Source organism: Topomyia yanbarensis, chromosome 2, assembly GCF_030247195.1.
Source record: "Topomyia yanbarensis strain Yona2022 chromosome 2, ASM3024719v1, whole genome shotgun sequence".
NCBI lineage: Eukaryota > Metazoa > Arthropoda > Insecta > Diptera > Culicidae > Topomyia > Topomyia yanbarensis.
Window position 1 is genome coordinate 157956495 of NC_080671.1, and position 11088 is coordinate 157967582.

Genomic DNA, 11088 nt, shown 5'->3' on the forward strand with positions numbered 1-11088 from the left:
ACCGGCGATAATTTTATTGGTACAAAACTTCACACAGCACTTCATGATGAAAAAATTATCGACATTGCAACTTTACGGTAACTCTAGTATACACTGAGAAACAAAAATATGCATAGTAAGCATACTTTCTATTCCCTTCTCTTTTATTCTGCTGTGATTTGTATGCATTTTCATGCATATACTTTTAGCAAGTATTCAATGAGTGGATAGACCGAATATGTCCAATGCATAAAATTAACAGCAGAAGAAACGAGAGGTAGATAGCAAAGTATGCTATCGATGCATAAATAACATTCTGCGTGTACGTGTCAACTGAAGTTATCGCTGTGACAGTGGTGTGAGGGAGCAGAAAATAATGTTGCCAAACTATTTTATTTAGTTGGGATAAGATGGCGAGTCTTTATTCGGTAATTCAGCGTCTTTAGTTTTACTTATGTCGTTTTCGATTGAGAATTTAGACATTAAACCAGGTTAGTTGCTTCAAACAAACGTTTTTAATGGAACTGAGTTGGGTTCTCGCAAAACAGCCGATGGTGTAAGCGAACCCGAAATATACACACTCATTTCATCTCGGCAATTTCCCAACAGCTGTGTAATCAGCAAATTTAGAAACTGATATCTCAGTAAAGTGAGATTTTTAGCTGATTTTCAATGAAATATTTTCCGAGTATCAGCTATGAAATGTCAGTTTTACTCAGATCTCAACCAAAAAATTGTAGTCGGCTAATTAATCTGTCTGAAATTTATGAACTGTCAAATTTTCTATGGGGTAGTCCACTCCCAGCCTACTGGTGGTAGGTAATTATATTACAGCGTTTTTGTTTTTTCTTGATGCTACACCGGTGTAGTCCAAAAAAGAGACTCATTACACCCAAGTTGGAATGAGTGGTAGTGCAAAGTCAAAAACGAAAACGCCATAAAAGTGTGTGTTGATGCGACACCCCTAGTTCGATTGAACTACCGTCGGTAATGCAGTGTGTATGCCATTCGCTCACAGTCGATCAGATCTTCCGATATTTCGTCCAATGTCAGTCTATCATTACAAATAATATATTAATTATCAGGTTGGTATTAGACAAGTGTTAGGTAAAACTTCTATATGTGAAAAAGGTGTAAAAAGAGTGGGGCGGAAACACACATTTTAGTACAGTTCAGTGTGACGTACAGGTCAAAAGAGTTTTGTAATATTTTCGGATTGCAATTTCATCGAACCAAGTCAAGTAACCGTGGAAAATCCCAATCTTGTGAAATTCGTTCCATCTGGAGGCGAATCCGTAAATAACAATTTAGCAGGCAGCCGCTCTGATTGTGATGAAGATTTTGGCTAAAAATGCTTTGAAAATGGAAAATCTTGTTTCGTTCATGTTTGTCGCTTGCGAGGAAACTCTACTGTTGGAGAAAAAATATTTTACTTCGGAAGGTGCAAGTACCGCCACATCCTGACGGGATTAGGTGATTGAAGTGTGGATTACTTCATGTGCGTAAATCGCTAGTCATCGGACGCGCTAGCCAGCAACAAAAGGTCATATTTTGTTGGTAGAGGAAAAATAGTATGCTGAAAGGCAGCAGCGTTCACTGCAGTCAAAGAGCGACCACTATCTGAGGAGGAGGGTGAAGAAGAAAAGAAAAAGAAATTCAAGGTATCACTGCTACGTAATACCTTATTTTCTAAAGTTTTGTGTGTTTAAACAAATTTGCATTAATAAAGAGGTAATTTCTTCGGTTAAACTGGAAGAAAGCATCGTGTAAGCAATGGAATATTCTAGTAATGACGTGAAGCAGCTGTTCAGGTGAGTCATTCAATGTTTTATAGGTAGGACGTACGCATAGGTAGATCGTCGATCATGAGCTATACCGTTCCAATCTTGTTTGGGTAGTATTTATTATTTACCAGGATGTTTTTTGAGTATATCATTTGCAGTATAAGTATGGTTTACATGAAATTTAATGTTGTATGGGAAAAGCCCATTTCAAGGTTCACTTCAGAAGCAGACCTCGAATGCGCGTAAAAACCCATAATCGTTTCGCACGTTTTTTCAACAATTACAATTATCTCACATTACAAATTAACAAAAATACATACAAGGTACACAGCATTGCAATAACTTTACAGAAATATTTTAACATAATCTTATAAGCTAAGTCAATCTCCTGAGTCTATTCTTGAAAACATCACTAGAAACATAAATCCTGAGCGTTTTTTCAAAACGTCATATCTGCAATGAGTTACTCTCTTTGTTTACTTTCTCTTCTGTTAATAATTCGGTCACTTTAACATGTATCCCTCAGCTCTTTGCATAATATGCTAGCTAAAACCACCGTTTTTCGATCTGTACTGTAAAATAAGTGAAAAGTGCTATAGTGACGCCGTAAAATTCGAAAGAGAAAGTATAAACAGAGAGTAACTCATTGCAGATATGACGTTTTGAAAAAACGCTCAAGAAATATCGAAATGGTCATTATTGAAAACATTACTCATCGCTCTTATGGGTTCGTTCTTACCGTACTCGGTGCGCTGAAATTCGAGTTAAAAAGTTACGTGATCTAAGGTTTCTGGGGGGTACGTTGATGTTGATTTGTGAGAGGATATCTGGGGCATCCATTTCGCTAGTCAATATTTTCCCAACAAATACCGCTCTGAATGTATTTTTATCGCATTTTGCCAAAGTTTCCATATCGAGCAGACGACAGCGATCAATTTATTGTGGTAGCTCTGTTGGGTTACGCCACGGCAGAGTTCTAAGAGCAAACCGGAGGAATCTTTCTTGTACTGCTTCAATTCTGTTAGTCCAAATGCTTTTATAAGGACACCAAATGGCTTCGGAAGCTTCCAGGAAAGACCGAATAAGTGAGAGATGCAATGCCCGCAGATCAGTAAACTCGTTGACGATTCTTATTATGAAGCCAAGGTTCCTATTTGCCTGTGCCATAACGTGAGAGTAATGGTTTGTGAATATCAGTTGCGATTCCAGGAGCACTCTCTCCAAGGTCTCTGATAACTGACACTTTCTCTAGCAATTGGCCGGCGATGTTGTAACTCCAGAGAATTGGATTTTTTGCGCGTGAAAAATATTATAGAGCATTTGGACACACTGAGAGCAAACAAGTTGCGATTACACCAATTACAGAAAGCATTTAGATGTCGCTGAAGTTCGACACAGTCCTCTATTGACCGCACAATGAGAAAGAGTGCGAGATCATCAGCGTATATGAGTTTGCACCCAGGTGGTATAACATAGCAAACGTCGTTGAAGAATAAAGAAAAAAGCAACGGTCCGAGATTGCTCCCTTGAGGTACACCTAACAGGTTGATGAAGCTATATGACACGTTACTTCCTAATTTCACAGACAGAGAACGATCTACGAGATATGATTTAAGCCATCATGTAAAATTTGATGGAGCACCCAGCCGCTCGATCTTTGCCAGAAGAAGAGAGTGGTCTTCACGATCAAAAGCAGCTTTAAGATCAGTGTATATACCCGAGCAAAGTCTGACAACAAATCGAAAACTAAACTTGATCTTGTGATGTTCGGCAAATGATTACTCAGGTTGTCGTTTTGGTCGTTTTAACGGTTAAAAGATCAAAATGGAGAGGGACCGTTCATAAACCACGTAGACCGAAATTTGAGAATTTTTAACCCCACCTCCCCCCTAGTAGCCCTTAGTAGACATTTACCAACCCCCCCCCCCCCCGCCAAAAGTCTACGTAGATTTTTATTTTTTTTATTAGCAGGAAATGTGAATTTAGCAAGAAGCACATTATAATGTTCAATTAAAAATAAGCGTTCAGATTTATTTCAAGCTTTTTAAATATTAAAGAAAGATTTTTCACATTGGTTTTTTGTCTATGATTGATCAAATCAATTAATACCGATTCAAGGTGCTTTCCAACGTTTGTGTAGCGGAATACTTATTTTCAAGGTTAGTCACTCAAATATATGTAAAAAGATACATTGCTATAAGCTTAAATTTTGGCCGAAATGCGACCTACACCAACAATGCAGAATTGCTAAAAACTTTTTGAGCCTTACTGGTGCATTCAAAATTGTTAAATTATAAGAAACAATTACAAATTAATACTGTCGATGTGTACTATCATCTAGACTAAAATAATAAACCAAACACTAATATAATAAGATAATCTAAATTGCCTTATTTGATTAAGGGAACGAAGCTATTTAAATCTTCCCAAAAATATTTATATTTCTTATGTAATTAATAGCCGTATCACCTTAGAGTATTATCGCAAAGTATAAAAGTATAACTCCGAATATTTTCGAAGATAAATATAGAAGAGCCGGTTTGCACGGATTTGCATAGGGTCAAGACGTAAAACTTAACGGGTGTTTAAAGATTTTGAAATCAGTGTAAATGATTAACTCGAGTAAACACTTTGTTGTAGAAGTTTAACCACACTACTGCTTTAACCACCGAAATTATTAAATAAATAAAAAAATTAATCTACTTATTGTTAAAAATCGGGTGTTTTGTTGTAACAATGCTTAACTTTGAACATTTTTTCACTTTTTATGGTTCATGCATTTAATGGTCCATGCATGTCTGCTAACTAGTGGTGCTTCAGATGATTTCACAGTCAAAATCTTCCAACGAGAGGAATTTTTGGCGATCGTCTTTGGAACTGTCATTTTGTATTATTCCCAGATTAAAACTATATCAAAATATACGCAAGAAACAAAAACGTGTGAGGTTGTCAAAAAATCATGGGTTCTGGGTTGAGTGGTCGCTTAACGAGTAGTTACCTCAATAGTGTACTAGCTCTGAAGTTTCTGCATAAATACTGAATAGACCGATATTTTGAATACAACTCTCTTTAAATACCATTCATAATTAGTAATACGAGAATAACAAAAAATAAAAGTCTACGTAGACTTTTTCAAAGAAACCCCCTTCCCCCTCGTAGACAAACGTAGACTTTTGCCAGACCGCCCCCGTCACCCCTATGAGTCTACGTGGTTTATGAACGGCCCCAGAGCAGCAAAATTGTCCCATGACATCAAACTGAAAACGAATTCTGCTATCAGTGGGAGTAAATTGAAAGCTCATTGAGATGTTGAAAAAAATTGTGATAGCAAAATATGTATTCACTTTGATGTTTCATAAAAGAAATATAAACATAGAAAATTCCTCTAAGAAACAAGGATAGCAAAAGGAGATCAAAATTTGATGCCATATTTAAAAATCTAAAATTGATAGCAAAATAAGATCTCAATTTGATGCTATTATCAAAATATAATTTCCACTTGTAATTTTGATGTTCGACTTTCCTCGGGTAGTGTCTACTTGTTATCCATCTTCGATGTTTTTAATGAAGTACGATGTAAATTTGGCTAGATTGATGATTGTTGACCTGCCTGCAAAAAAACCATGTTGGTCCTTCGATATGTATGCTTTGGTCTCACTAAAAAGCATACTTCCTACTAGGATCTCAAACAACTTTGATCCAGCGCAGAGCGAGGTTATGCTACGATAGTTTGCAACATTTTGCTTATCACCTTTTATGAAAACGGGAAACATTACTGATTTTTTTCAACACACGGGAAATACTGATTGCGACAGTGATTGGTTGAAGATTAGTTGTAAAGGTGTACACAATGCGCTTGCGCATCTTTTCAGTATAATGGAAGGTCAGTAAATTGAATGTTTCCAAAATTGATTACATCGCAAGGGACATCTTAAAGGTCACCTGAGTTGAGCTGTAGCGGACTGTACGGCTTGTGCAAATGTAAATGTACCGGAAAAAATGTAGTTTACCGGTACCATTCGCATCCCTGGTTATACTAAATGTCCGTTATGCCAAATGACGCCCACTTTACGTAGAAATTATGACAAATGACTGTTATGGCAAATGTCCGGAATTCTTGAGATAAAATAAATTATGCCAAATATTCATTATGCCAAATGACCTTCAATGTGAACAATTCTCAAAATTATGCCAAATAATCGTTATGCCAAATGACTTTATGCCAAATGACTATGGCAAATGGCCCGCTACCCAAACCATACTATGGCGACTGGAGAACTGCCGAATAGGACAGCCTAGTTTAATACTGTACATAACTAGATTCACTGGTACATTTGGGTAACGTTTCCAATGCGAACTTTGTACTGTGAACCAAATGAATTGAGCAGGGTTTGCATTTCTATGTCAAGTTGGATCAGCTTTGAAAATATTTATAAATTTGAATCAGATGTTTCGCTTTTCATTCCGCACAAACAACTGGCCGTCTTTGAAGTGCGTGGAATAATACAATGCTATAAGCTCTCTCCAATGACGCATTTTACATTATCTACAAGTGAACAATAAACAGTCGAATTCAGAATCACACCATCGTACAGAGATTACTCGTATGAATTTTTCGTTTCAGATTATCATGTGCATTGTAATAACGTTCCATATTATTTATTGCAGATCTGTCTACACACTGGTCAAACAGCAAGATGAGTGCAAGTCTACACTCTCCGTGTCGGCTATGCAGGCCAATGATTTCCTCGAGGAGCACAGGCAGCTGGTGGGTCGCTGTGTTACGTTGCTTTTCGAGGACTATGAGACAGTCGGCAAGAAAGCTCGTGAAATTCTGTGGCGTAAGGGATATTACGATCTTATTTCTGTGTTCAAAAAACACCATTATCAACTGCAGCAGCAAAGAAAGCATGCGGCTGCTGGCGATGTGAATCTGGAGAAAAATGAGCAGTTGTTGAAGCAAGGTATCGAACGACTACTGCTAGATGGAATGAACCATTTGAAGGTGATTGTCCTACGCTTGGCTCAAATCTTCAACCTGGACAATATGCGATATTTGGTGAGCTATGCTTTATTGGAAAATTACGACGATGAACTCTTGGTGCGGGAGTCCAGTTGCTATGAAAACCTAAACTTAAAGGAAGAGCGGAATGACGACGAGAAGAAGGTGATGTACACCAAGCAAGAGATTGCTTTCGCATTCGAATCAATTCATTCACTGCTGACTGCTTTGGGAGATCTACATCGATACTATTGTGAGTTTGGACTGGATGGACTGACTGATGTGAAGAGTGTTACAGCATCTTACTATTGGGAAGCATTCAAACTCAACACGAAAGTTGGAATCACTCAGAATCAGCTCGGAACCCTATACAACGGCGACAACTATAACTTGGATTCGGTTTATCACTATCTGTATTCTCTATGCTGCCAAATTCCTTTCGAATGCAGTGAGATGAATGTATGCAAAATTTTTCAAAAAAACATCCGATATTTGGAGTCTAATTCTGGCGATGAGGTTGAGGAGGAAGACTATGCGATTCGAGAATTTGTGGCTAAGTTTTTACTTGTGGTTGACGTATTTTTCTACGACAAAAGTGTTACGGATTTTACGAGCTTGTGTCATTCAGTTCTGATAGATTTCAAAAATATTTTAGGAGCTCGACATCTCGTGGATGATGAGTTTTACATGACGGATGATTTGATATTTAAAATCGTTTCGATTCTCTTCTTTTGCATGTACAAAGTGAAGGTCAATAATTCAGAAAAGATTTACAGTTTGAATGCGTTCATGGTCGCACTGTGTTCAGAGCTTCTGGAATACTGTACAATGGCATTAGAGAAGTACGTCGTTGAAAATGTTAGAGAGGACAAAAAGTTCCGCGAAATGTACATGGGGCTGTACCAGAAGTATGACGAAGAAGTTCGCAGGTCTCGTATGTTGGTAAAAGAAAATACAACCGGGTTCATTAAGGACCAAAAATCATCGTCTGGTGTCGAAGAGGGCAATGGTAGCGAAGACCACTCTAACAAGGAAAATGACGAAGCGGACAAGAAAAGCCAAACAAGTTCCAAGCAACCCACTGGAAAAAAGAAGCATGCTCGCAGACGTCGTAGAGCTTTATCTAACGAATCGGAGTCGGATCTTTCCGATGCTGACGATCAAAGCGATTTTCAACTAGATTCGGATTCAGACGAGGATGACGTTAGCTCGATATCAAGCTTTGAGTCATATGACGATTTTTCCGATCAAGAAGATGAGAATCTACGAGGAGGTACATTTCAGGAATTTAACGATAGAGATCCAGTCGAATCGGATGCAGTACTCACACATACCAACGAGTTGTCTGAAAAGGAAAAGAACAATAACAATAATTCAGATGATCAGGGTGTTCAGCTTAAGTTCAAGAAACGCTACCACAAGCTAAACCCAAATATAGTTATAGAATTTGCCGAGAACGAACGCACTATGCGTTCGCTCAAACTATTGTTTGATTGGCTACATACAAACATGGACATTTTAATCGGTTGCTACCAATCCAACCCCGAGTTTATCCATAACATAATGAAACTATTGAACCATTTCAATATCGACATATTTTCCAATCGCTACTATTTCCCGCGAAACCTGGTAGATGTTCCCGGTATTAGAGAAGACTTCCGTACGTTGTTCGAAATCCGCAGAACCATACCGCTGGATGAAGATATCGCTATGAAACATTTCCCACTCTTTGAAACCGCTCAGGATGAGCTCGACTGGGAAACAAACTATCGTTTCGAAGTTTCATCTGCGGAGCAGAGTTTCCTTCGTGCCATGAAAATGGTTGATTTCGGTTTCTCACTTTGTAAGTCCAAAAAATTTGACTACGCTTTCTGTCCGAAGGCACGTGACTTCAGTTTGAAAAACAAGAAACAACGGAAGCAACCGCAACAACGTAAACCGGAGGATCACAAAAAATCTACCGAAAAAGGAATAACCCGTAGTCGTAATCGGATTCGCAAGCGTGAGCAGCATGAAGAAAAACGTCGCCTGCGGAAGCATCAGGATGACCAAGAACAACGTGGTGATTTGAGAACTCGTCGTAATAGAGATCGTAACCGCCAGCGAAGTGAACGTCGCAGAATTTTCACAGCTGTCGAAGGACAAAAGTCCAGCCAGGAAGGGGATGGCACCAAAGTTGCATCAACCATCATAACGAAAAAGGGTTATTTGAAAAATCGGACCAATGGAGAAGCCCAACAGCCGAAGCAAAGAAAAGACGACTCTGCACATTCGGATACAACGGCCGATGAAACTCATCAGGAAAAAAATATTAATGAGTTGATGGGGCAGCTCTGGTTAAGAAATGAGGTGAAAGCTTTGGAGTCAAAGGTACGTATGAACAGTTGTTTTTAGTCTAAAAATAAATTTAACAATCATGCTTGCAGGTTAAACGGGTTGTAAATATAACTTTGACTCCTTATCTGATGCTTGACTCAAAATGTTTAACGGAATACACGTATATTGTCAAGAACTTGGTAAAAACGAAGAAATTTGTTATACTGATTCCTACTGCGGGTAAGTGGAGCAAGCTGTTTATGATAACAAAATGTATCTAACGCTTTTGAATTCTAGTTCTCTCGGATTTGGACGAATTAAAGAAACACAGCGACGGTGCACGCAACGCTATCAAATGGCTTGAGTACGAATTCAGCAAGGGCAATCGATTCCTTCGTTCACAGAAGAATCACGAAATTTTACCAATGCCTCTAATAAAAGTTCCAAGGAAACTTGGTAAGTTTTGCATTACGGTTATTCTAGCATGTTGTCATTAATGCTGTATTTCTCTTCGTAGACCGTGATTCGACCGTCTTCTACCAGATCGTTCAGTTCTGTAACCACATCGTCTCAAACCACGCCGACAAAGATAGCACCGACATAGTAACTTACCTGTCCGGGGAGTCGCTACAAGATAAGAAACTATACAACTCCAGCTACATCGGAATCCTGGAGGCGATTCCTGTCAAGTTTGAACAGATCATTACGTTCTACTCTAGCTACAAAAGAAAATGAGCTTTCAATTGGTAATCGATCTACTGCACGGCATAACTGTCCAAGGAACTCCGTTTCTGAATCATGCTCTCGGCGGCCATCGCGAGAAGCAATCGCGGATGGCGGAAGCAAGGGTACAAGTAGGATTCAGTGGTTGCTTTTTTATAAGATAGAAGATATCAACAACAGCAGCAGCAGCAGCAAGTAGCTCATCAGAGGGAGTAATTCATAAAACAAGACCGAACAGCAAAATCCTTCCATTCAATGTGTCTACTACACCTGTCCCTAACAGCAGACGAAACTGAAATTTTGTTGCAGAGGAAACTGTACGGGAGTTAATCAATAAGGCGAAACCCGCGGTGCAACATTTTTCACAACTTCGTTTATAATTGATGGGAAGGAAGGAGTGGCGTTTTGTTGGTTTCTCTCTATTTTTTCTTCTGATTAAACATCCAATCGAAGATATAAAAATCTTATAAACAACCATAGAACCAGCAAAACACAAATTCCAACGCCTTGTATAAATGAAAAGCCTAATCCAATTCAACATTTGCAGACAGGATAATAATTAACATGTGACGGCAATATAAAATCGAACATCCAACATATTTTGCAAAGCATCAAAATTTGGTTTAGAGAATATCAGGTAGCTTTTTCAGTCACATTTAGCCAAAGCCGCATCTTATAGAGTTTATTGGAGACTTTTCTAATTGTATCAAGTGCCCTAATACAATCCATAGTAACGCATCGGTATCATAAAAACTACGCATTACATTATTGTTTTCTACTGTTATCTTTACAATCATAGATGGCGTTGCAAGCTTGAAGCAAAAATTATGTTTTCGGTAATACCTTCCCACTATCTGATATAAACTCATGGAATTAAAACGGAACTCGCATACTTATTAATCCGAATATAAACCTTTGAGTGGGCCTGAAAAGCGAATTGAATTAATGCTTGTTGCAGATATTAATGCATCAGTCCCAAGGATAATTTAAAGTAATCCTACAGTCGAATGTGCATAGCCTGCTTGTACCAGTAAATGATCTATGCATTCTATAGGTGCAATAATTGGACACTCAGGCAAAAATACTAGCGGTATTCATTGTTTTGCCTTATGTTTTTTTGTCACAAGGAATCGGTAAACTGCTGTTATACACATAATTGTGTCCTGTGGGATTCCCTATATACATGGAACAATTATTCGTAGAATGGCAGTAAACATTTCTTTAGATGGATAAATTTTGAATCGAACCAACCTCATATCACAGACCTACCAGACATGACACTCG

The 11088-nt window shown here is 38.3% G+C and overlaps 1 protein-coding gene across 1 annotated transcript; it reads left to right on the forward strand.

The window, feature by feature from the left end:
- Positions 1-1135: 1135 nt before the first annotated feature.
- On the forward strand, positions 1136-10683 carry LOC131681878 (nonsense-mediated mRNA decay factor SMG5-like). Its single transcript, XM_058962968.1, has 5 exons — positions 1136-1790; positions 6432-9135; positions 9192-9321; positions 9379-9537; positions 9599-10683. Exons 1-5 carry the CDS (start codon positions 1753-1755, stop codon positions 9814-9816), a joined length of 3249 nt encoding a protein of 1082 aa, XP_058818951.1. The 5' UTR covers positions 1136-1752; the 3' UTR covers positions 9817-10683.
- The last annotated feature ends 405 nt before the right edge of the window (positions 10684-11088 follow it).

What these genes read in the sequence shown, in the direction of transcription:
- LOC131681878 (XM_058962968.1), top strand. Translation starts at nt 1,753, where the DNA reads ATGGAATATTCTAGTAATGACGTGAAGCAGCTGTTCAG. An exon ending in TGAAAGCTTTGGAGTCAAAG is followed by an intron (nt 9,136 to 9,191) that starts GTACGTATGAAC and finishes TCATGCTTGCAG; the next exon opens with GTTAAACGGGTTGTAAATAT. An exon ending in TATACTGATTCCTACTGCGG is followed by an intron (nt 9,322 to 9,378) that starts GTAAGTGGAGCA and finishes TTTGAATTCTAG; the next exon opens with TTCTCTCGGATTTGGACGAA.